This window comes from Rhinopithecus roxellana, chromosome 5, assembly GCF_007565055.1.
Source record: "Rhinopithecus roxellana isolate Shanxi Qingling chromosome 5, ASM756505v1, whole genome shotgun sequence".
Lineage (NCBI taxonomy): Eukaryota > Metazoa > Chordata > Mammalia > Primates > Cercopithecidae > Rhinopithecus > Rhinopithecus roxellana.
This window is the reverse complement of record NC_044553.1, coordinates 170,693,159-170,720,431: the sequence shown is the minus strand read 5'-3', so window position 1 is coordinate 170,720,431 and position 27,273 is coordinate 170,693,159. Positions and strand designations below refer to the sequence as shown.

The 27,273-nt window shown below is 37.7% G+C and overlaps 1 protein-coding gene across 3 annotated transcripts in view; it reads left to right on the top strand.

Annotated features, from left to right (window-relative positions):
* Nucleotides 1–27,273, top strand: part of PIAS1 (protein inhibitor of activated STAT 1) — a 149,846-nt gene that overhangs the window by 117,710 nt on the left and 4,863 nt on the right. For all 3 annotated transcript variants that reach the window (XR_004057492.1, XR_004057491.1, XM_010363627.2), the window contains exons 8-13: nt 4,888–4,961; nt 13,763–13,923; nt 15,660–15,790; nt 16,488–16,668; nt 21,501–21,643; nt 23,970–24,007. Coding sequence is in view for 1 of the 3 variants with exons in the window: in XM_010363627.2 (XP_010361929.1) it covers nt 4,888–4,961; nt 13,763–13,923; nt 15,660–15,790; nt 16,488–16,668; nt 21,501–21,643; nt 23,970–24,007 (728 nt within the window). In the remaining 2 variants the exon portion in view is untranslated. The remainder of the gene's footprint in view (nt 1–4,887; nt 4,962–13,762; nt 13,924–15,659; nt 15,791–16,487; nt 16,669–21,500; nt 21,644–23,969; nt 24,008–27,273) is intronic.

Genomic DNA, 27,273 nt, shown 5'->3' with positions numbered 1-27,273 from the left:
ATATGATAAGTATATGGAAAATAGTTTGGCAATTTCTTTTAAAGTAAATATACCGTTTTTGCATTCCCACTGACAGTATGTGAGCTTACAAGTGGGTCCACATCCTTACCAGCATATGGTGCCATCAGGCTGCTTTATTGTAGCCATTGTGATTGGTATGTAGTGGCATTTCATTGTGCATTTTTCTAATGTCTGAGGATGTTAAGCGTCTTCTCAGGTGCTTATTTGCCATTCCTATAGCTTCTTTGATGAAGTATCTGCCAAGTCTTTTGCCTGTTTTTTAATGTCATGCTTTTGATATATTATGAAATCTGTACCTAAGTGAAAGTCACAAACACTCTCTTCTATTTTTCTTCTAGAAGTTTTATTGTTTGAGCTCTTGGATCTAGGTCTATGATTCATTTTGAGTTAATTTTTGTATATGGTGCAAGGTGAGAGTAGAGATTTGTTTTTTCCCCCCACATAGATATCAAAATAGTCCAACAACATTTATTGAAAAGACTGTCTTTCCTTCCATTTTATTACCTTGGCACCTTTATTAAAAACCAGTTGACCATAGATGTATAAATCTATTTCCGGATGTTATTCTTTACCATTTACCTGTATGTCTATCTTTATGCCAAACAAGTCTTAATTACTGTAGCTTGATAGTAAGTCTTGAAATCAGTTAGAATTCTCCAACTTTGTTTTTCCTTTTCAGAATTGTTTTGAATATTGTTAGGTCCAGTATGTGAGATAATACATGGTGACCAAACAGAATTTATTTCTGAACTATGAGGTTGATTTCAGAATTCAAAAGTCAATATAATTCACCTTCTCAACAAACTTAAAATGAAAAATCATGTGATCATCTCCAGAGATGCAGAAAAAGCACTTGGCCAAATTCAACATCCATTCATGATAAAACTGTCAGCAAAATAGAGAAGGGAGCTGCCTCAGTGTAATAAAGAGTATTTACAAAAAGTCTGCACTACAGCTGATATCATCATTAATGGTTAAAACTTGAATGTTTCACTCCTAAGATTGAGAACAAGGCAAGGATATCTGCCCCTAGCGTTGACCTAGAGATCCTAGACAGCACAATAAGACATGGAAAATTTTTAAAAAAGAGAACCAACACACAGGTTAGAAATGAAGAAATAATTATTGTCTTTATTTAGAGATGACCTTATGGTCTACATAGAAAAAAATCCCAAAGAATCTCCAAAAAAGCTACTAGAAATACTATAGGAGTTTAGCAGAGTTAGAGAATGTGTGGTCAGTATACAAAAACAAATTGTATTTCTGTTAGTAATGAGTAATTGGAAATTGAAATTCACAAAACAAGATTTTACGGTAACATCCAAAAATATGACACACTTAGGGATACATCACACAAACTAGGTGCAAGATTTGTATGCCGAGAACTACAAAGCATCGTTGAGAAAAACTGAAAGAAGACCTGAATAAACAGAGAGATATCTTGCTAAGAGATCGAAAGATTCTATTGTTGTATGTCAGTTCTCCAAATTAATCTGTAGAATTAATCCAGTCTAATCAAGATCCTGGTAGGACCTTAAAAAATATCTTTACAAGAATAGATGGACTAGGATTGGGTCTGTAATGACAAAAGAGAAGGCATAGGTTTTTTTGTTTGTTTTGTTTTGTTTTTAGTAGAAATTGACAAACATTCTAAAATAATTTCAGAAAATTCTCCCACCTCTGAGAGAAAGTGAATATGCAAATCATGTTTTATTTGTTTTATTGTTAGCTAGTAACAATAGCTAGTATTTATTGAGAATAATATTAGGTTATTTGAAAACTTTTTTTGTGGCTCACACCTGTAATCCCAACACTTTGGGAGGCCAAGGTGGGCACATCACCTGAGGTTGGGAGTTTGAGACCAGCCTGGCCAATATGGTGAAACCCCGTCTCTGCTAAATACAAAAATTAACCAAGCCATGGTGGCGCACACCTCTAATCCCAGCTACTTGGTAGGCTGAGGCAGGAGAATCACTTCAACCCAGGATGCAGAGCCTGCAGTGAACCAAGATCTCACCGCTGCACTCCAGCCTGGGTGACAGAGTGAGACTGTGTCTCAAAAGAAAAAAAAAAAAAAAACACCTTTTTTTGTTGTTGAGACAGGATCTCACTCTATCACCCAGGTTGGAGTGCAGTGGCAGCAATTTCAGCTCACTGCAATGTCTGCCTCTCAGGCTCAAGTGTATTTTAAAACTTTTAATGCGTATTAACTCAATCCTTAAAACAGTTCTGTGAGATACTATTATTGTTCCCATTTACCAGATGATGTAACAGGCATAGAGAGGTTAAGTGACTTAGAACTGAGACTTAAATTCTAAGCTAGGCTCTCTAGGTCCTGTGCTCTTAACCACTACTTTATTTCAATTTATTTTCTTATTTCAATTTATTTTCTAAGCGCTGAACACTGAGCTTTGTTTTGTGTAAGGCTGATACTGTGATCTATAGTATTGCTTCATTTAAGTGGAAATTTAAATATGCAAAGTTCAAAGTCAGTTACTATACCCATTGCTTGCTATGTCTATAAAGGGTGCTGGTGGGATGGTTGTTGAAGGCATGCGGAGTGGTTATTAGTCAGGGTTCTCCAGAGAGACTCTAGGAGGGGAAGGAGAAGGAGAGGAGAAAAGGAGAGAGAGAGAGTTGAGGGAAGATGTATCAGGGGAATTGGCTGACATGACTCTGAAGGCTGAGAATGCCCAAAATAGATAGGCCATCAGCAAGCTGGAGAACCACCGAAGCCAGTAATATGACTGTTGAAGTCCAAAGGCCACAGATCCAGGAAGCCAACTCTCAGTCTTAAGTCCTAAGAGGAGTGAGGAGAAGGGCTGATATGGTGGTACAAATCCCAGAGTCCCAAGTCCAGAGAACCTGGAATTCTTTCTTTTTAAAGATGGGGTCTCACTATGTTGCCCAGACGGGTCTCAACTCCTGGCCTCAAGCAGTCCTCCTACCTCAGGCTCCCAAGAGCTAGGATCACAGAATTCCAAAGGCAGGAGAAGAAGGGTGTCCCAGCTCAAGGAAAAAGAGAAAGTGAATTTATTTTCCTTTCCTCTGCCTTTTTGTTCTTTCCGTGCCCTCCAGCTGATTGGATGGTGTCCTCCAAGATTGAGGGCGGATCTTCCTCACTCATCCACAGACTGACACACCAGTCTCCTTTGGAAACACACTCGCAGGCACTTCCAGAAATTATGCCTTGCCAGCTATGTAGGTAGCCCTTCGTTCAGTTAGTTTAGTTGACACCTAAAATTAGCCAACACAGTGAGTAATCACATTAGAATTCTATTTGCATGTTTATTTTGTATGGCGATTATTTGTTGCCTTTAACAAAGATACTACTTTTTAAAATCATATTTATGAGAAAGGATTGACTAAGATTTGGTGTATAATGACAAAGGCATACTTTTTGTAATTTATATATGGTATTCATTAGCATAGTGTTATAACTATATTTTCCAAACTAAAACCAGAAGTTGTATGCCTTTTTGTGTGTGTCAGGAGACAGCCTGTGAAGTACATTAAGACTTTGAAAATTTGGAATTTCCGGGGCATGAAATGACTTTTTAGTCTGGCATTAGAATCATATTTGGAGCGCTTAAAAAACTACCAATTAGTGTCCCTCTTTTCATTCTAATTCAGGAAGCTCTCTATAGGTAGGTCTGATAGGTACCTTACTTGAGATCCACTAATTAATGGAAATAGTTGGATAGGATATCCAGGATTTGGACCATCTAAAAAAACCCAGACTAAAATCCAGGGCACTGTGTTTAATAAGGGTAGGATTTCTCATAAATGGTTATCAGAACAACAGACTCTGAAATTGTAACTTACCCAAGTACTTCTCCCTCTCTTCATTTTCTTTTCTATATGGTGTCTATCTGGTCACACTTAGTTGTACCACAGCTCAGAAATTCTGTCGACTATGTATACAGCTACCCCACTTATGGCCCCTTTATACAATATAGACTTTAAAGTTATTATGGGACAGTTTCTAAAATTGTTGGAATATTACATATATGCATTTCCTGTCCCACCCCTATAATGTTTTTTCTTGTTCCTGGTTATTGAAGTTTTCAGAGGTAACAGATAGCTCAGGTTTCCAGATGAGAATTGTAAGGAGTCTTTTATATCAGACTGAAAGAGAATGAAAGAACAGCCTTGGAAAAGTAAAATTGCTAGTGTCTCCTCCTCCCTTAAGAACCAGAAGAAGTTTGAAGTGAAAAGACTTAAAGATTATCTAGTGTGGGTTCCAATTTTACTATAAGTAAAATTAAGCTGAGAAAGGAAGATTGACTTGCCCAAGAGGGCACAAGTATTTTTTAGAGAAATAGATTAAAATTCAAATAATTGTATAGTTAAAAAAAAGAAATAGGACTCTTTTCATAATTTAAAGTTTGAATTAAGCTGTTTTACAGTAAATGTTTTTATTTTCTGAGCTTTCAAAAATGTATAAATGTTATTATTATTATTAATGTCCTTAAAAATAGAAGAGCCCAAATAATATTAGTCATAGTTTAAAAGAAAGAAAACCTTGATCCAGTATCTTAGAGTTATAAAAGAAAAAGGGTCTACCATCAGTTGAATATGTCAACATATTAGAGAAATATATCTCATATTGCTGCAGGTTTTTGTCCCCTGAGTGAGAAATAGGAAATTTACAGGAAATATAGTCATTCTACAGATAAACAATTGTTTTCCATCCTTTGCTTATAGAATTAAAAGCCATATGGTTGTTTTTATCTGTTCCATTAATTGGGAAATAATTGAGCAGATTTGTTTAAGTTTTTTATTCTTTATAGTAATGTTCCAGTAATGTATCTTTGATAAACTTACTCTGTTTGTTTGCTTTTTTTCTTCTTGAATGAATATCAGTTAAAGAGAAGTTGACTGCGGATCCAGACAGTGAAATAGCTACAACCAGCCTAAGGGTTTCTCTACTGTGTCCAGTAAGTATTAACTATTACTTGCTTTCCAGAAAGTTTAACATACATTTTCTTTTTTTATTAAGTATTTTTGCTATTTGAGAAATTCTCTTTACTTCTAAAATATGTCCACCATTGTTACAGTTTATGAAAAGTGGAAAGACATCTAAGCATTGCATTTGGAATCTAAAGAAGTCTTCAAAAATGATCTACTCTTAGTAAGACATATCTAAATATGGCCTGTGATTAATGACCATCTCTCAGGCTCAATCGTAAAATCTCCAAATAAGAAATGTTTATTGTCTCAGTGTATTTATAAAAATTTTACATTTATATATATATATTTTTTTGAGATGGAGTTTCACTCTTGTTGCCCAGACTGGAGTACAGTGGCGCCATCTCGGCTCACCACAACCTCCACTTCCCGGGTTCAGGCGATTCTCCTGCCTCAGCCTCCCGAGTAGCTGGGATTACAGGCATGTGCCACCATGCCTGGCTAATTTTGTATTTTTAGTAGAGACAGGGTTTCTCCATGTTGGTCAGGCTGGTCTTGAACTCCCAACCTCAGGTGATCCGCCCGCCTCGGACTCCCAAAGTGCTGGGACTACAGGCGTGAGCCACCATGCCTGGCTAAAAATTTTACTTAAGATAGTACCTTTCTGAGTAAAAATCTAGCCGTGATTACTCACACATCTCATTTAACCATTTTGCCAACAATGACCACATTATAACAGTTCACCAATTAGAAACTTCTGTTCAGCCTAAATAGCTGAATTTGTTATACATATAAAAAAGCCTTGAGATATTTTAAGCCAGAAAATGAGGTCAGAATCAATAATTTTCGTGAAGTAAATATATGGTCCCAAGATGTAACCAAATTATTAAACCTGTAAGGGAAAAGGTCTCAAAAACATGTTAAACTAATTTGATGTTAGGCTCATTGGTAGGGATGGTGGTTGAATATGGCCGTATGAAAATATGTGAAAAATTAATAATAAATTACCTTGACAGTTTTGATTACTTTTTGTTCTATAATTAATCAAACTAATCATATTTAAATTGGGGAGAAAGAATGAAAGGACACATCTGTTTCCTCCTTTGCCTGATTGTTCAGACAGGCCTGATATTGAAAGCAGTTGATACTGAGATCCTACTAATATCAGATGATGAAGTTACTGTATTCTTAAAGAAATAAAGAATTTAAATAGAAATTAAATGTTATTTGTAGTTACAAGTTTTTTTGTAATTTATGAAACTTCAAACATAATATGAAAAAATTAGTAGATCATGAATTAGTTTCTGTAAGTGATAGAAAAAAATACAATGAAGTTAATTGAAATCACCAAATTCTATCATTGTGTATATATCCTTCTATTCCTGTAACGTTTATTTTTATTCCTCTATAATAAAGCCAATTTTTTTCTTGCGAAAAATATTTTGACTCCAGGCTTTTTATATTAGTGTTAAAAATTCTTCAAGTAGCCAGGTAAATGTTACAACAGCCTAGGTTGTAAAGGAGACTGGTATGGGGTGTGTGTGTGTGTGTGTGTGTGTTTGTTTCATGCTTAGAAAAATGGTTCACACACTGGGGAAGTAGAGGGTGAGAAAAAGACCAAAAATGTTTTTAAAAGAAAAAGGTAAAAAGATGTATAATTATTCTACCCTCTTTCTCCAAAACCCTGATTTATCCATTCCCCCTCCATTGTTCTTTGCCGCCTCATTTGGTTGTAAAACACCAATTCAGAAAATACAGTAAGTTTAGAAAAGTACATACACTTCATTTTCTATTTAAATCACTGGAAAGAGTAGTGTTTTTCTGCAGTCTCACTTAAAAGTGTTTATAGTTGTACTAATATACCTGAGGCTTTATGTTTAACACATATATGAAGCATTTATTCATATAAATAAGCACTCCAATATGAATCTTAAAAGTTTTATTTGTGGAACTATGTTTTAATTCTGTAGTTCAGGTGCTCATCTCTATATTATTAGAAACTATTAATCACATTTTGCTCTTTGCACCTTTATTTATTTTTCTTTCTTTGAGACAGGGTTTCACTTTGTCACCCAGGCTGGAGTGCAGTGCTGCCATCTTAGGTCACTGCCGCCTCCACCTCCCAGGTTCAAGCAATGCTCCTGCATCAACCCTCCAAGTAGCTGGGACTACCAGCATGTGCCACCACACCCGGCTGATTTTTGTATTTTTTTGTAGAGACAAGGTCTTCATATGTTGCCCAGGCTGGTTGTGGACTTCTGGCCTCAAGCAATCCTCCTGCCTTGGCCTCCCTTGAGATTACAGGCGTGAGCCACCACGCCCAGCCAGCAGTTCATTTTAAATTGACACCTGCTTTAAAAATTCAGAGTATAAAACAGAACGTGTATATTGTGTATATGTGTGTATGTATGTGTAAAATATATAATTATAATACTTTCATGGGTTTCTATTTGGCTAAAGGGATAATCCCTCACAGTTATTCTGAAATAGTAAGATCATACATTTGAGGTATGTTTTTACTCAAAAATAAAATTTAGTAATATCTATATATCAAATTGATAGGATAATAAAGGAGATTTGCTCTCTTTGAAATATGTAAATATGATGTCTTACTGTGCATTACAATTGCCCTTATTGTGATGTACGGAGCTCAAAATAAATGAGTTTCTGTTGTTTCTGTGCCATTTAGCTAAAGGCAACAAAAATAATTAAAAATGTTTTTACTCTTTGGGAATTTTATGGTTCTGATTTATTAAAAACAGAGGTGGAGGAATCTTTTAAATTACAAAGCAGTTTAAAAACTGCTTTGTAAACTCAAATACAAATGACTTGGAATTGGTAGAAGAAGATAAACTCTGGAAATGTATTTATGAAATATTATTGTGAAAAAAACTTGTGAAATTATTCTTTTTCTTTTCTTTTCTTTTTTTTTTTTTTTTTTTTTCAGAGACAGAGTTTTGCTCTGTCACCCAGGCTGGAGTATAGTGACCAGATCTTGGCTCACTGCAACCTCCACCTCCCAGGTTCAAGTGATTTCCCTGCCTCATCCTCCCAAGTAGCTAGAGCTACAGGTGAGCGCTACCATGCCCAGCTAATTTTTTGTATTTTTAGTAGAGATGGAGTTTCACCATGTTGGCCAGGCTGGTCTCAAACTCCTGACCTCAGGTGATCCACCTGCCTTAGCTTCCCAAAGTGCTGGGATTACAGGTGTGATCTCAGCTCACTGCAACTTCCACCTCCCAGGTTCAAGCAATTCTCCTGCCTCAGCCTCCTGAGTAACTGGTATTGCAGGCGCCTGCCACCACGCCAGGCTAATTTTTTATTTTTAGTAGAGATGGGGTTTCACCATGTTGGCCAGGCTAGTCTTGAACTCCTGACCTCAAGTGATCCGCCTGCCTCAGCCTCCCAAAGTGCCGGTATTACAGGTGTGAGCCACCGTGCCCAGCCAAAATTGTTTTTAATGTCACACTTTTTCCTTTTGCAAGGAGAAGGCACGTTTTGACATTTTTAGGGCTTTTTAAAAATATAAGTTGGTTAAAACTTATATCTAGAATGTTTTCTCTTGCAGCATCATCAGTTACTAATATAGATAGCACTATTATTGTAAAGTTAGTGGCATTAGAAAACACATTTGGGAGTTAAAGTGTTTATATGCAAATAATTCAAACATAATTTATGTCCTATAAAGGGAAAGGAAGAATTTGTAATCACAAGATGAAGACGTTCAAAGTTCAGCTTCTCTCCTTATACCAAGTTAGAGAAAATCGATATCTGTTTTTCAGATAATTATTTAGAATTTAGTGATTTTTTAAAAAATCACGCATATAAGAATTATCACATAATAGTTATTTTATGATTCTAAAGCATTTGTGTGACAGCTAATAATGCATTTGAAAGTGAACTTTTCCTTTTATGTACCCATTTATGTCTTTCTTGCACCATTTCTGTGTCAGCATTCCTTAAAAACTCTGTAGGTCACCTTGTCAGTGTAGCTGAAGATAAAGGCTTGAGAGTTGCTCTCTTGCCTAAAAGATATGAACTGACAGCTGGAGATCATGGGGTAAAGGTATGTGAGATGAAGGCCTTTGGAAAACAGCTGCTTTTCAGAGTATAAATTTCATTGCCTATGGCTTGGATTCTGAAACAATCTTTATTTCTTACCATCTTATCCGTTGTTTTCATAAACAATCAGAAGTAGTCTGGTAGTTCTACAGTTCATAAACCTTGTGTACTATTACTGTATTTGTCTAGAATTTTTAGTCTGTGGTTTTTCTACTTAGTATTAAGGCAATAGCAAAAGTACCTTATAAAATAGGAATTTGTATTTCCTAGATAAGTTAAGGTCTGACATAAGATATAAAAATGTAACTTGGTACCACCAACCAGATTGCGATGTGGAAAATGTTTCTGAACTAAATGCCACATGGTATCTTGCCTAATGGTAATTTTTCTGTTGTAACTACTTTGTTCTTTTTGGCCTTTTTATCAGGTGCTTATGTAAATCAAATCATAAAAAATTGGTTGGACAGGTGGCTCACGCCTTTAATGCCAGTACTTTGGGAGGCCAGGGTGTGCAGAGCACTTGAGACCAGGAGTTTGAGACCAATGTGGACAACATGGCGAAACCCCGTCTCTACTCAAAATGCAAAAATTAGCCAGGCATGGTGGCACCTGCTTGTAATCCCAGCTACTTGGGAGGCTGAGGCAGGAGAATTGCTTGGGAGACTCTTTCTCAAAAAATAAAAAAATTAAAATTGAGTAGAAGTGCAGTAAGGGAGTCTGGATGAAGCTGTTTAATACTTTGTGAGCCCAGAATAAAAGAATTACTAAGCTGAGATTTGGATGGGTTTCCTAGTGTACAAAGTGATTTAAAGCAAATATGTTAATTAATACTATTTTTATTTATTGAAAACTTACTATGTGTCAGGTACTATGCAGTAAACGTAATTGAATCCCCACAATCATATTGTGTAGATCCCATTTTTATCCCCATTTTATAAAACTGAGCCTCTGAGTGATTAAATAAAATAACACTCAGAATTCACACAGTAGGTACGTAGTGGGGCCAGGATTCATTCTAACACCAGAACTCATACTCAGACTGCACTATAAATTACTGAGTACGACCTGCATACCTTCCATGAGTGGTGCCTGCTGGAATTGCCCATCATGCACAACTGAAGCTTTATCAGTGCACGGGACTGTCTTACTGCTGTATATTTCCAAGTATGGGGACAAGGAAATTAGTCCATCCTGTTTCTGGTAGGAGGAGACACACATATAAATAAGTAATATACAGTTGTGCATGCCTTAATGATGGGGATACCTTTTGAGAAATGCATTATTAGGGGATTTTGTTGTTATTCAACAAAAGCAACATAGGTGTGTTATTCAACAAAAGCATCATAGGTGTTGTTGTTCAACAAAAGCATCATAGGTGTGCTTACACAAACCTAGATGGTATAGCTTACTACGTACCTTGGGACTATTGCTCCTAGGCTGCAAAACTGTACAGCATGTTACAAAACTGAATACTGTAGGCAGTTGTAACACAATGCTAAGTATCTGTGTACCTAAACATAGAAAAGGTACAGTAAAAAGTATAAAAGATGAAAAATGGTACAGCTGTATGGGGCACTTACTATGAATGAAGCTTACAGGACTGGAAGTTGCTCCAAATAAGTCAGTGAGTGGTGAGCAAATGTGAAGGTTTAGGACATCACTTACATCACTGTAGACTTTATAAACACTGTACACTGCAGCTACAATAAATTTAAAATATTTTTCTTTCTTCAATAATAAACCTCAGCTTACTGTAATTTTGATTTTTGTTTTTTGTTTTTTGTTTTTGAGACAGAGTCTCCCTGTGTTGCCCAGGCTGGAGTGCAGTAGTGCGATCTCAGCTCACGGCAACCTCTGCCTCCCAGGCTCAAGTGATTGTCCTGCCTCAGCCTCCCAAGTAGCTGGGATCCCAGACTGTATGCCACCAGGCCTGGCTAATTTTTGTATTTTTAGTAGAGACGGAGTTGCACCATGTCAGCCAGGCTGGTCTCAAACTCCTGATCTCAGGTGATCCTACCTCCTCGGCCTCCCAAAGTGCTGGGGTTACTGGTGTGAGCCACTGCACCCGGCCACTGTAACTTTTTTATTTTATAAGCTTTTTAATTTTTTAACTTTTGACTCTTGTAATAACACTTAGCTTAAAACACAAGCACATTGTACAACTGTACAAAAATATTTTCTTTCTTTATATCCTTATTCTATAAGCTTTTTTCTAACATTTTTTACTTTTGTTTTCTACTTTTTAAACTTTTTTGTTAAAAACTAAGACACACATTAGCCTAGGCCTACACAGGGTCAGGATCATCAGTATCACTACCTTCCACCTCCACGTCTTGTCCCACTGGAAGGTCTTCAGTGGCAGTAACAAACACGGAGCTGTTCTCTCCTACCCGCCTGAGGCTGCTTTACAGTTAACTTTTAAAATATATATAAGTGAGGGGAGTACACTCCAAAATAATGATAAAAAGTATAGTAAATCAGAAACCAGTAACATGGCTGTCTATTATCAGGTATTGTGTACTGTACATAATTTGAAGACCTCCATCATATGTGTGGTTCACTGTTGACCAAAATGTTATGTGGTGCTTGATTGTATTCATATGCAGGAGTATAGAGTTGGGAGTACACAGAAGGGAGTTACCAGTTTTTACTCTAGGTCCTTCCAGGTTATACTTCTGATACTGTAAACTGGCATTGCTCTATTCTCAATAAGTTTATAGCATGTTCAGGGTTCTATTTTTATTCATCATGGCTACATCTGGTTGAAGTAAAGAGGAAACAGTGTTACCTTAGAGAAAGTAAAAGGGACCCAGAAAGGTTAAATGCCTTTCTTAGAGACACCGTAAATCATTGGGATCAAAGCAATTATTTTGGGCACCAAATGACAGTTAATTTCCTGGTAGACTAGGAAATTGCACATTTCCCTGAAATTGATCTAAGCCAAGAATCTTTTCCTCATTTAACTCATATTCTTTTCAAGCCTTTATATTTTTCTTTTATATATATATGTATATATTTATATATATATAAATGTGCCATGTTGGTTTGCTGCACCCATTAACTCGTCATTTACATTAGGTATTTCTCCTAATGCTATACCGCCCCCCTGCCCCCCACTCCATGACAGGCCCTGGTGTGTGATGTTCCCTGCCCTGTGTCCAAGTGTTCTCATTGTTCAGTTCCCACCTATGAGTGAGAACATGCGGTGTTTGGTTTTCTGTCCTTGTGATAGTTTGCTCAGAATGATGGTTTCCAGCTTCATCCACGTCCCTGCACAGGATATGAACTCATCTTTTTTTATGACTGCATAGTATTCCATGGTGTATATGTGCCACATTTTCTTAATCCAGTCTATCATTGACGGACATTTGGGTTGGTTCCAAGTCTTTGCTATTGTGAATAGTGTCGCAAGTAAACATATGTGTGCAGTGTGTCTTTATAAGTAGCATGATTTATAATCCTTTGGGTATATACCCCGTAATGGGATGGCTGGGTCAAATGGTATTTCTAGTTCCAGATACTTGAGGAATCGCCACACTGTCTTCCACAATGGTTGAACTAGTTTACACTCCCACTAACGGTGTAAAAGCATTCCTATTTCTCCACATCCTTTCCAGCACAAGCCTTTGTATTTTTCAAGTTCACAATTCTTTTCCTGGTACTTGGCAAATAATGTGGTTATTGAAAGTAGATAACTTCTCTACTATATGGCCATTGTGGGATCTGGGGACTCTACAGTGGTACAAGCTGGCTTCTGGGGAATGAGATAGTGATATGGTAGCTCCCTGTGCAGGTTTCTGGGTGGCTTCTCTGCCTTGGGCTAAAGCTAGCAGCTCAGGGACCAGATGAAGCAGACTTTCTCCCTGGATAGACTCACTGCATGTCAGCTGAAGCAGTATTTGCAGGGCAACAAGTCTCCTAACATGCTGGAGATGCTAGAGGTCCAGGGCTGTAGGCTGAATTGCTCGTGATGGTTCCCAGTGAGGAAGCAATGCAGAGTGTGTGTGCACCTGCCTTCCTCCTCAGAGCTGCCACTTGGCAATTATGCCAAACATCATGGGGAATGATGACTATTGATTCAGTTTTGTCCTGTGAACCACTCTTATTCATAGGTAAGACTGATAGCAAATATCAATGGATTTCTGTATTGTGCAGTATTTAATAAGACATTCTCTATTTTCCCTAATCCCTAGTTAGGTGGTTCTTAAATTGTTTTTTTGGATCAAGGACTGCTTTAAGAATTTGAGAAAAGCTGGGCACGGTAGTGTGCACCTGTATTGCCAGCTACTCTGGAGGCTGAGGCAGGAGGATTCCTTGAGCCCAGGAGTTTGAGGCTGTAGAGTGCTATGATTGTGCCTGTGACTAGAGTTGGCACTTCAGCCTGGGCAACATAGCAAGACCCCATCTCTTTTTTAAAAAAAACTGGTGAAACTCTCTCCAGAAAAATGCACACACGAAATTTTGAGTATAATTCAAGGGGTTATGACCCTCTCCACCAAAAGCTGATCGGTGAGCTGTGGATTTTAGTAAATAACCCTTGTTGTAGACTTTCCATAGTCATTTTGTTTGATAGCCAAAGAAATGCTGTAATTTTTAAACCTATGGATATTTCACAGGAAATGTGTTTAATGTTCTCCTACATTGATGAAAAGTAAACACAGTATGCTTTAAATCAGCATGCCTACCTGTTGTGTTCTAGGAAATTTTTGTCAAAGCTTAAATGTTGAATAGCAATTACCTAATATTTACTTTTTCTCCCTTTTTAAAGCTTGGTAAAATGCGGCTGACAATTCCATGTCGGGCCCTTACATGTTCTCATCTACAATGTTTTGATGCAACTCTTTACATTCAGATGAATGAGAAAAAACCAACCTGGGTTTGTCCTGTCTGTGATAAGAAGGCTCCATATGAACACCTTATTATTGATGGGTATGTTACTTTAAGTGTTTTTGGTACCTTGAAATGACCATATATTATCTGGGTTTGTTACACATCAGATTTGGGATGAAAATTCTAAGTTATGTATTTGTAGGATTTTTGTGAATCTGCAAACCAATACTTTCAAAGTAATTTATTTCAAATTAGTGTTATGAATATTTTATCTTTTTAACTCGATGTTCCCTTGTTTTGAAAATACGTGTGTTACTGTCAGTGTCTCCTGGCATTTGTCGTTTAAAGCACTAGTGGTTTTAAGCAGGGTGTGCTTACACCTTTTCATTTTCCTGTCATTAGTCCATCCATCCCTAGATATGCAGATCACATTGGAAAAAAAATGTGTGGGGAAATTTGGGTTAACTCAGGTTCATCCAAAATTGGGCTTTTCAATAGAAGTTAACCTGTTTGTGGAGATTAGATCCAGCTTCAGTCATGATCTTCTTTTTCTTTTTTGTCTTGTCCACCTATAGCATCACAATAACCAATTATTGCTTTTAACACCCCTTTGTTTTATCTGTCCTACCAGACATCTTGGAATGGTCCTCTAAATGTTCTCCTATTCTGCAGCCTCCTTTTTTCCCTGCTTTTGCCACTAAACAAAAACAATTGTGAAAAGGAGGTATCTACTTGATTTTGTGGGGGTTGGGGGGGTAAAGACAGAGTCTTGCCATTTTGCCCAGGCTGATCTCGAATCCTGGGCTCAAGTGATGCTCCTGCCTTGGCCTCCCAAAGTGCTGAGATTACAGGCATGTGAGCCACCGCACCCGGCCTGTACTTAATATTTCCTGTACTTTCTAGCGAAAGACTTAAGGCAACTTACCTATAGTATTTAAGAAAACATAGGAGCCTAAAGGTGGTAATATCAGAAATTGAGTATATTTAGCAATACAAGTATAACCTGGAGCTTGAAAGATGTCACACCAGTCATGGGGGAAAAAAAGAAAAACATGTAACTTAAATGTTTTATGTTTAATTTTTCAGAAATGATGGTGATCACTTAGTAGTAAATCAGAATTAAATAGTAATATTTTCCAACTTTATATGTAACATAGCTTTAGGTTCTCCCATTTCTTGTTATAAAAGCCATGTACACACATACTGTTTTAAAGAAAAATTGTAAAACACAGGAAAATAAAAAGCTTTTTCGGGTGCATAATTTTCCAATTTTCGTCTTTCCATAGTTGTGATTGTACACTGTTAATAATTTTTATCCTTTGGTTTCATTTAACATTGTAACCTAAGAATTTGGCCATAGTTAATTTTATGCATTCTTTATATGTTTTTAAATGTCTGTTACAATATTTTATCAAAGAGATTTAATCTTTGATTACATATTTGTGTATGTATTGCTTCAGTTTATCAAATAAGACATGCTTATTGTAGGTCATTTAGAATATGCAAAAACGTATAAAGAAGAAAAATAAATACCCATGAAGGTACCACCCAGAGGTAACTACTATCTATATACTACTCACACATAATTTCATTTTTGAAATGAAGCTTTCTTTTGTTGACCTTTTCTCACTTTTTGTGAACATTTTCCCATATGATTAAAAATCTTTGAAAATGTCATTTTTCATGGTCACATATTTTCTTACATAAATGTGACATAAATTAGGCAGCTATGTTCCTATTTAGCACTAGATTTTAAGAATAAATATAACTTAAGTTGTTCAACTTTTATTTTCATTTAAAATATGATATTCTAAGGATGAATTGTTTTCTTACAGCTTGTTTATGGAAATCCTAAAGTACTGTACAGACTGTGATGAAATACAATTTAAGGAGGATGGCACTTGGGCACCAATGAGATCGAAAAAGGAAGTACAAGAAGTTTCTGCCTCTTACAATGGAGTCGATGGTGAGTAGTTCTTCACAAGGAAGGGGCAGTCTCCCTACTGCTGTAAGTCTGGTTTTCAATATTAAAATCCATATATTTTTTAAAAAACACTGAGCAGTTTGTGGATAGCTTAATGATTCCTATTAACTTATTGATAGAAATCCTTTTAAATTCACTTTTTTGCCAGCTTAAAAAATTTTTCTGATATAAGATTTCAAAGTAATGTAATATAATTAGTCATTTGTAAAGTCATACTTTTGAAACTGTACCCTTTTTAAATTCTTAACAGATTTGGTACAGAGTAGTAAAGGTTCAGTTTTCATTTATTTATTTTTTCCTGGCTTTTAATATGTTTTTGTTGGAAAGAGACTATGAGTTTTGAAAATGCTATCATCGTATTTCTTAAGTATGTTAGATATTATACAGACAAAAATTAATATACAGTCTGTGCTCTCAAATTACTTTTCTTCTGAAGTGGACATAAGACACATTTTGATTGTTCGCTCTAATTCAGTAATTTATTATTATTTTGAAAAATAATTTACTATTATTAAATAATGGTTTTAAACTTAGTAGAACAGAGCCACTGTTGGTTTTCTACTCTCTGGCTCCAACAATATTGTGAATCTAAACTGTAACTGATAAACTATAGGGACACTGAGAAAAGAGAGATGTCATAACCCTTCCCTTGCCTTGTATTTTAATCATTCCCATATAGGATGCTTGAGCTCCACATTGGAGCATCAAGTAGCTTCTCACCACCAGTCCTCAAATAAAAACAAGAAAGTAGAAGTGATTGACCTAACCATAGACAGTTCATCTGATGAAGAGGAAGAAGAGCCATCTGCCAAGAGGACGTGTCCTTCCCTTTCTCCCACATCACCACTAAATAATAAAGGGTAAGTGCTGAGACATTAAAAAAAAAGTAATCATGAAAATTAACTTGGCAAATAGGGATTAAAGACTTGCCAAATAAAATGATTCTTGATTGTGAAATTTAACTTAGCAATCAAAGAATAGTTTGAATTTTTCCCAGGTTTGTAATACTCTGGAGGGATTGGGGTAGTGCACTAAAAGGGTACTTGGATATAGTATTCTTTATTATCAAAAGATGATTCTAGTACTATGGTTCTCAAACTGGTGTACATACATCAGAATTACCTGAGAGCTTATTAAAATGCACACATTGCTCCCCTGCGTCTGAGTCAGGAGGAGAGACTAAGAAAATTTGTCTTTCTAGGCCAGGCGTGGTATCTCAACGCCTGTAATCCTAGGACTTTGGGAGGCTGAGGCAGGTGGATTATCCGAGCTCAGGAGTTTGAGACCAGCCTGGGCAACATGGTGAAACCTCGTCTCTACTAAAATACAAAAATCAGCCAAGCGTGGTGGCGTGCACCTGTAGTCTCAGCTACTCTGAAGGCTGAGGCCGGAGAATTGCTTGAACCCAGGAGGTGGAGGTTGCAGTGAGCCAGGATCTTACCATTGCACTCCAGCCTGGGCAACAGAGTGAGACTCTGTCTCAAAAAAAAGAAAAAAAGAAAATTCGTATTTCTAGTAAGTTCCCAGGTGATCCTGCTCCTGCTCACAGAATGTAGAACATTTGTTCAAACTGGAATGTATGCTCTAAAATTCGCCCCAAGTTGAATGTTTCAGGTGGAAAGCAGAGGAAGACCAATGATTTAAATCTGCCTCAGAATGTGAATGAGGCTGGCAGTGAATGACTTCTGTTGCAGTACACATTTCCCACTTTGCAGACTTTTCTCCCATATTTTCCATGAGTCTTATATCAATAACAGTGTACCTAGGTTATGCTTCAGTTCATGAAACATTGTTATCTACTTTGTATAAAACACCCTCAGCTAAGCATGGTTGATAATAAAATGAGTAAGTACAGCCTTAACCTTAAAGAGCTTAGCACTTTCTGGGGGGTGGTAAAACAAGTAGCAGACTCCAACTGTGCTCCCAAAACAGGCTGTTAGTCCTGTAGACACATCAGGGATTCTGAGCAAGATTTCTGATTGTGCTAAAGCACAATTGTGGCACACTAATTGTAAATCTAGAAATAGATGTGTCCCTTTTTAGGTATAAAGCAGGAGAACCACATGGCCTGTTGTAACTGAATAGAAGCTAACCAGAAACCCTTCCAGCAAGCAGTAGGGACTAAAGAAAGAATCTAAGAGAGAGAAGGAAAGTCCATAGATGGCATTGTTACAACACCAGATCAAGAGCAGGCATTTCTGTGCCTGGAGTCAAATCATTTTCAGGTTTGACAGTGTATAATGAGATTAAAGATTTCAGTGAGTTCGAGACCAGCCTGGGCAACATGGTAAAACCCTGTCTCTACCAAAAAAATTAGCTAGGTGTGGTGCTGTGTGCCTGTTGTCCCAACTACTCGGAGGGCTGAGGTGGGAGGATCACTTGAACCTGGGAGATGGAGGTTGCAGTGAGCTAAGATCATGCCACTGCACTCCAATCTGGGTGACAAAATGAGACCCCATCTCAAAAAAAATAAGATTTCAATCAAACGTATTTCACACATTGGTATTTTCATTATAGAGTAGTCTGTCTTGGCATAGGGAGAGAAACAAAGACATTAAAAACAGTATCATCATTCTAAACAAAGTAAATAATTTAAACACAAATCCTACTCTTATGAACATGACCTCTGATAAAAGCCTACCTTGATGGCTGTAACCCAGCAAGCCTGACCTTGTTATTACACCAGTGTATTTTGTGTCTGAGTAGGAGAAAAGGAAAAGTCAGATTACCTAAAGTTAGAACAAGTATTTATAGAATTTCAATTCCAAGATATTTTATAAATGTATGACCAAATACACATTGTCATGTGATTTTTTTAAGTGCCATAATCACAATGTTAAAAGATATTTCATAAACCTCTGGATATATAAATACTTTTGGGTTAAATGCATCGTCATATATATATTAGTTCTATTCTTTAGACTATTAATAGTAGTCATATGTATTTATGTAAACTATTCAATAGTATTCAATAGTATTACTGACTATGTATTTTTTCTTTAAAGAAGACATTTGAGTGTTTAGGAATCTAGTATTTCTTCTTTGGATATTTACTTTGCTCTTTCTCCAAAAACATTTGGAGAGAATTAAATAGTGTTTATGATGTTTGGAAAATAACATTAGGTGCATTAACTACTTCCTGAATTTCCCAGTGACTAATTGAACCCAGATATAGTATTTGCAAATGCCAGACATTTCTCTATTTGCAGATAAAAACAAGAAATTTGAAAGTTTACATCCTTAGAAGGAGAATAATACCATAGTCAACACTAGTAGCTATTTTATAATAATGACTAATTGGTAACTGGAAACCTCAGTCCAGCATATTGTGTTTGTTATTATGCAGTATAAAGGTTGAAATGCATTTCAAATCATTATTACAAATTGACAGAAAAGCATGCAGCCAGGAATTAGAGGCAAAAACTAAATGTAAAACATTTTGTTGTCTTTAGCCACTGAATGCTTAATGTTCATCCAGAAATTGTCTGTGCTGTTTGAGATGTTTTCAAAGACTAGCATTTTAAATCCTCTCGTAATCTCTTAGACATTGTGAGATAACTCAGCTAATGGTAAATGGTACTTTTTCTAGATGTAAGAGGTTTAACAAAGTTTCCATTAGATGAAACATTTTTATGAGGCAGACGAGAGTGTGTTTTATGCTTCATATCCCATTCATTAAAACGTGGTAGATGGTCATAACTGGAACTCTATTCCTAGAAATCCAACCTTGGCATCTTTTGAAATGTTCTTTTTTTTTTGAGACAGTTTCACTCTTGTTGCCCAGGCTAGAGTGCAATGGCGCCATCTCGGCTCACTGCAACCTCCACCTCCTGGGTTCGAGTGATTCTCCTGCCGCAGCCTCCTGAGTAGCTGGGATTACAGGCATGGGCCACCATGCCCAGCTAATTTTTTGTATTTTTTAGTAGAGATGGGGTTTCTCCCTGTTGGTGAGGCTGGTCTCAAACTCCCAACTTCAGGTGATCCACCTGCCTCGGCCTCCCAGAGTGCTGGGATTACAGGCATGAGCCACTGTGCCCAGCTCTCTTTTGAAATATTCTATACCACTGAAATTGTATCCCCATGCCCCAGGTACTTTACATGAAGCATTAAAAGCAAAAGACAGCTGCTTTATTGCTTCCTTTCTCTTTATTTTCTATGACACATATACCTTCAGCCTCTTGTATTGGTGGGGTAACATATAACCCTTATGTTTCCTTCCAAGAGGGCTACTATAATTCTTTTTCTTTTCAAAATTAGTTTTGTTTTTGTTTTTGTTTTGTTTTGAGACAGGCTCTTGCTCTGTCACCCAGGCTTGAGTGCAGTGGTGCAATCACGGCACATGCAGCCTCGACCTCCCGGGCTCAAGCAATCCTCTCACCTGTCTCCCAAGTAGCTGGGACTACAGATACGTGCCACCAGGCCTAGCTAAGTTTTTTAAGTTTTCGTAGAGACAGGGTCTCCCTATGTTGCCCAGGCTGGGCAACCTCTGGGCTGAAACTATCCTTCTGCCTCTGCATCCCAAAAGTATGGGGATTACAGGAATGAGCCACCATGCCTGGCCCAAAAATTAGTTAAATTATTTTTTCCTTCTTCTCCTTTTTGCCTTTCCCTTAATTTTTAGTAAATTTAAAAAAAAAAAAAAAGCTACTCAGCTATTTAAACTTTTCACTGTTTTTTAGAGTGAATTTTTAGAGTCCTAATTCTTGTTTTATGTTTTCTTTTTCCAGTTATAGTATTCTCCTTTTAAAAACTCTCCACCACCTGTTCATTTTGGAGTATTTCTTTTTTTTTTTTTTGAGATGGAGTCTCACTCTGTTGCCCAGGCTGGAGTGCAATGGCGCCATCTCGACTCACTGCAACCTCCGCCTCCTGGATTCAAGTGATTCTCCTGCCTCAGCCTCCCAAGTAGCTGGGACTATAGGCGTGCATCACCATGCCTGGCTAATTTTTTTATTTTTAGTAGAGATGGGGTTTCATCATGCTGGCCAGGCTGGTCTCGAACTCCTGACCTTGTGATCCGCCTGCATCAGCCTCCCAAAGGGCTGGGATTACAGGCGTGAGCCACCGCACCCGGCCTCATTTTGGAGTATTTCTTCTTGTTTCACTACATTCATTAGATTCAGCAGGGCTTTTATGCAGACAACATGCTGATAACTGTACCGGGCATTGGGTATACTAAACAATACCCAGTTTTTGTTCTCCCAAAGACTACAATCCAACTCCTAACCACTCAGATTGCTTCATTCCCTCTTTCTTATTATATGTATTTTCTTTGCTAGGGCATACGTATACTTCTTACTAGCCAGTACTCCAGTGTTGTTTTAAAAGGGTTTCCGAATTTCATTTGATGTAGGTATCTTTCACTCATATCCTGGTAAAGTGGCTCAACTGTACCTTTCTCTTGCATTCTGAAAGCATAGGTGATGATATTCCAAAGGCAATGTGAGGTTTGTGAATGTTGGATACCATTGCATCTGTCCATTTCTTCCTGTGGCCTCTGTTAAATGCTGTTATGTATACGAATTATTTTCTCGTAATTGTGTATGATCTAAATTATACATGACTTTGCTTGGTTTTGTTCTTATTTCCAGCATAAAACCTAGGGTTCGTTGTGAGATACAACCCCCTTTTTTTTTTAACTTTGAGAGTTTAACTGACTAATGAAAACTATGCCAATCTTTCCTTCTTCCAGCATTTTAAGTCTTCCACATCAAGCATCTCCAGTATCCCGCACCCCAAGCCTTCCTGCTGTAGACACAAGCTACATTAATACCTCCCTCATCCAAGACTATAGGCATCCTTTCCACATGACACCCATGCCTTATGACTTACAAGGTGAGTCACTGGTTCTTCTGTATTGTCACATAGCATTATGAATGCCTTTGATCTATATAGTTCTCTTCTAGGTGAATCTAAGGAAGAACTGGAAGGTTGAGCCAACAGGGCCTTGAACCCAGGGAACTGAGAGAAATAATATGCTTTTGTTAAAAATACTGACCCACTTCCTGTACTGTCATCAGTAGCCAGTGTTTTACTCCCAGTGGTAAAACTAGTACAATAATCTTTAGATTTTGTGAGCTCCTGAGTACTCTGCAAATTGTTTTTGAATGATCGCTAGTATGTGGGTTTGAATTTTGGTATTTATGAACATTATTTATTTATTTATTTATTTTTTGCCATGGAGGATGGAGTCTTGCTCTGTTGCCTGGGCTGGAGTGCAGTGGCACGATCTCAGCTCACTGCAACCTCCGCCTCCCAGGTTCAAACAATTCTCCTGCCTCAGCTTCCCGACGAGTAGCTGGGATTATAGGCGCCCGCTACCACACCCTGCTAACTTTTTTGTGTTTTTAGTAGAGATGAGGTTTCACTATTTTGGTCAGGCTGGTCTGAAACTCCTGACCTCGTGGTCCTCCTGCCTCGGCCTCCCAAACTGCTGGCATTACAGGCGTGAGCCACCGCGCCCAGCCCTATGAACATTATTTATTGTTCCCTGACTTCAGTTGTAATGCAACAGGCATTGTGGGTAACTATGTTGTATTATGTTTTAATTAATGGTGAGTTGAGACATTTGAAAGTTTTAGTTTTTATTCTAATGAATTTGATCATTTAAAAAAAATTTTTTTAATTGTGTGGGTACATACTAGGTGTATATATTTATCTGATCCTTCTTTTTAAAAGCAGTTTGAAATGTCAGTAGACTCATTTGTATATTTTGAGTTCATAATAATCATATCAAAAAGAATTGTTCTTGTATATCTTTGTAGCATTATAATTTGTATATTAGTCATATAATCTAATAACTTTTTTATTGAAAAAACCATTTATGTTCATTGTAGAAAATTCAACACAGAAACATAAAGTGAAAGTTTCCCTCTACCTATCCCCCAACCCCACTCCCCGGAAGTTATAGCTACTGTGTGTGTGTGTGTGTGTGTGTGTGTGTGTGTGTGTGTGTCAGAGTTTTGCTCTTATTGCCCAGGCTGAAGTGCAATGGCACAATCTCGGCTCACTGCCACCTCTGCCTCCCGGGTTCAAGTGATTCTCCTGCCTCAGCTTCCCAAGTAGCTGAGATTACAGGCACGCGCCAACTTGCCTGGCTTGGCTAATTTTTTATTTTTAGTAGAGACGGGATTTCACCATGTTGGTCAGGCTGGTCTCAAAACTCCCGACCTCAGGTGATTCGCCTGCCTTCACCTCCCAAAGTGCTGGGATTATAGGCGTGAGCCACCACGTCTGGACAGTTACAGCTACTCTTAACAGTTGGTTAGATATCTTTCTATACCGTTTTTTCTACATGTATGAAATGCACTGTCACTATCAAGAACAACAGTGCTATGCATTTTGTAAGCCCTCATGTTGTAATCGGTTATAATGTAGACAGTGAGTAGATGCCCAGAGTATCTGTGATGTTGTAATATATTTATCTACATCTGCGTGTTTTACTTTTCCCCAAGTTTAGATATCACAATGAAGCATTTAATTCATGCCTGTTTACTTGCTCTTCATTGCATTACACATTGGGTGATCTAGAAAAGAATGTTAATTGGAAGGGGACTGCTTGCAGTGAATCCTCAGCAGCCAGGTATCAGGGCTATTCCTTCTTATGTAATAGCCAGTTTGCAGGCACTCAGATCTCTTCTCCCCTCGTGCCACTGCAGTCTGTCAGTTGAATCTGATAGCAAATGAGCAAAATTTTAAGAAAGAAAAATCAGTGCAACAACTTACTTAACCTAACTCTTTCAACTTCAAACTTTCTCACCTGCAAAATGAGGGCAAAAATAATTACATACTTCATGAAGTGCTTGTGAGGAGTAACTTTGAGAGTAGATTGAAAGTTTCCTTAAGAGGAGTCGATGAGAGTATTTGTTAAAAGTACTATGCCAGTTTAAGGATCAGTGTTAAATCTGACAGAGTGATCATGGCCTCAGTCCCCCAAATGGGGTCACAGAGAAGACAAATCATTGCCAAAGCTTAGTTTTCAGCCTTAGTAATCTAAAGATGGGAGAGACGTAAAACATTTAGCTCAACTCTTCATGTTTAAATAAAATTCTGAGTGACATAGCATTTAAGACTTGTATTTGTTTTTGAAGTATTGGGGCATTTGGAAGAGTTTTTCCTTCTTTTTTTTTTTTTTAACTGAAATAATTTTTTTCTTCCACAGGATTAGATTTCTTTCCTTTCTTATCAGGAGACAATCAGGTATGTTATGAAAAATTTACTATTACTTTAATTGTACATTAAAAATACAGTCATGTGCCGCATAATGACATTTTGGTCAATGAAAGACCATATATGTATTCCATAAGATTATAATGGAATTGAAAAATTCCTACATCAATTATAGCCATGGTAACATCGTAGCACAAGGCATTACTCATGTGTTTGTGGTGATGCTGGTGTGAACAAATCTGTGCCACCAGTCATGTAAAAGTATCGCACATATAATTATGTACAATATAATAACAACTACATTACTGGTTTATGCATTTACTTTATTTTTTATTGTTATTTTAGAGTGTACTACTTCTACTTACTTTTTTTTTTAAGTTTGCTGTAAAACAGTGTTCAGTGTTACTCCAGGACAGCCTCATACATCCCAGTTAGGCACATCTCTTGATTGCATCATTTCGTCTTGTGCTTGATTAAATCTTGTGTTGTTTTGTTCATCATGGCCCCTAAGCATACAAAATCCACAGCTAATGTTGCCAGTAAGAGGCCACATCGAGTGATTGACGTGGCAAAAAAATTGAAAGTGATTAAGGACAACTAAAGTGGAAGATCAGTGATGGTTATTGCTCACCAGTCAGGCAGTCCCATTCTACCATATCTACAGTCTTAAAGAACAAGAACAAAGTGACAGAAGCTGTTAAAGGATCTGCTTCATTGAAGGCAACAAGACTAACAAAAATTTGAGAAGGGCCTGTATCAGATATGGAGAAACTTGTAGTGACCTGGATTGAAGACCAGACGCAGAAACATATCCCTCTCAGCATAATGATCATGGCCAAAGCAAAAAGTTTGTTTGCAATGTTTAAAGAATTCAAGACTGGACCCAACAACAGTGTTAAATGTACTGCTAGCTCTGGGTGGTTTAAAGGATTCAAGAATCATTATTCATTATGTAATATCAAAGTGAGTGGAGAGTCTGCATATGCAGATGTGAAGGCAGCTGAAGAATTTTTGGAAACTCTAGATAAGCTGATTATGAAGGAAGATTACTTGCCAGACAAATTTTCAATATGCATGAAACCTCCCTATTCTGGAAATGAATGCCTGAAAGGACTTTCATCCATAAAGAAGCCAAGTCAATGCTAGGTTTCAAGGCTTTTAAGGACTCGATAACAGTCTCGCTTGGGGCAGTATTGCAGGCTACAAATTGAAACCCTTCGTGATCTGGTACAGTGAGAACTCCAGAGCCTTCAAGCATGTCAACAAGCACACACTGCCCATGTACTACACGAGCAATAAGAAGTCATGGATGACTCAGCTCTTCTTCTAGGATGTCCTCCTGAATTGCTATGCCAGCAAAATGGAGAAGTACTATTTAGAGAGTAACATACTTTTCAAGATTATGATTTTTGTTGATAATACACCCACACATCCTCATTTGATTGATGATCTTCATCCCAATATCACAGTGTTGTGTCTCCTTCCAGGTACCACATCTTTGATCCAACCAGTGAATCAAGGAGTTGTAGCAGCTTTTAAGGCCTATTAAAAGATCCTGAGGAGGAGGATCCTTGCCCAGGCTGTTGCTGCAACTGAAAAACACTGAGAAGACACTGATGCAACTCTGGAAGGTTTACAACAGCTATGACTGCATGAAGAACCTTGCTTGGGCATGGAGTGATGTCACCAAGGAGTATGTGAATGACATCTAGAAGACACTGAAGAAGTTTGTTCATGACTTCAAAGAATCTGCTAAGGATGAAGAGGTTGCAGAAATCAACAAGGCTGTGGTTGAGATGGCAAACAACTTTAACCTAGATACGGATGAGGATGACATTGAGAAGCTCCTAGAGATGGTTCCTGAGGAATTGACTAATGAGAATCTGTTGGAACTGGAACAGGAACACATAGCTGAAGAAGGTGCAAGAGAAAAGGAAACTGCAGGAGACAAAAAGAACCTCCAAGAAAATTCACAGTGAAGGGTTTAGCAGAAGCTTTTGCAGACCTCAACAAGCTCCTTAAAAAATGTAAGGCCAGGCGCAGTGGCTCACGCCTATAATCCCAGCACTTTGGGAGGCTGAGGTGGGCAGATCATGAGGTGAAGAGATCGAGACCATCCTGGCTAACACGGTGAAACCCGTCTCTACTAAAAAATACAAGAAAAAATTAGCCGGGAATGATGGCAGGCACCTGTAGTCCCAGCTACTCGGGAGGCTGAGGCAGGAGAATGGCGTGAACCCGGGAGGCGGAGCTTGCAGTGAGCCGAGTTCGTGCCACTGCAGTCTAGCCTGGGCGACAGAGCGAGACTCCATCTCAAAAAAAAAAAAAAAAAAAAAAAATTAAAAACATGGGCCCTGGCTGGACGTGGTGGCTCACACCTGTAATCCCAGCACTTTGGGAGGCCAAGGCGGGTGGATCATGAGGTCAGGAGTTCAAGACCAGCCTGACCAACATGGTGAAACCCCGTCTCTACTAAAAATACAAAAATTAGCTGGGTGTGGTGGCATACACCTGTAATCCCAGCTACTTGGGAGGCTGAGGCAGAAGAATCGCTTGAACCTGGGAAGCGGAGGACGCAGTGAGCCAAGATTGCGCCACTGCACTCCAACCTGGGCAGCAGAGCAAGACTCCATCTCAGAAAAAAAAAAGGAAAACAGGTCCTAACAATGAAGGTTTTCATTAATAGAGAGGAAGGTTTGTGGTACATTATCTACTTACAGGCAAATCTATGATAAAAAAGAAACAAGCTAAGCAAAACACCATGGACATATTTCTGAAAAGAGTGACACCTCCTTAAGAAGAGCCTCACGCAGGCCCTTCAGTGGGTGTGCCAGAAGATTGTTGTCATAGCAAATGACAGCTCCATGCATGCTCTTTTCCCTGAAGACCATGCAGTGGGACAAGCTGTGCAGGTGGAAGACAGTGACATCGACAACCCTGATCCCCCTATGTAGGCTTAGGCTAATGTGTTGTGTGTGTCTTCGTTTTTAGCAAAAAAGTTAAAAAGTAAAAAAATATTTTAAAATGTTAAAAATGGAAAAAACTTACAGAATAAGGATATAAAGAAGGAAATATTTTTGTACAGCTGTACAATGTACTTGTGTTTTAAATTAAGTGTTGTTACTAGTCAAAGTTTTAAAAAATTAAAGTTAATAAAATTAGTTAGCTAATGTTAATTTATTATTGAAGAAGGAAAAATATTTTTAACACATTTAGTGTGGCCATAGTGTACAGTGTTTATAAAGTCTACAGTAGTGTAGACTGTACAGTAGTGTACAGTAATGTCCTAAGTCTTC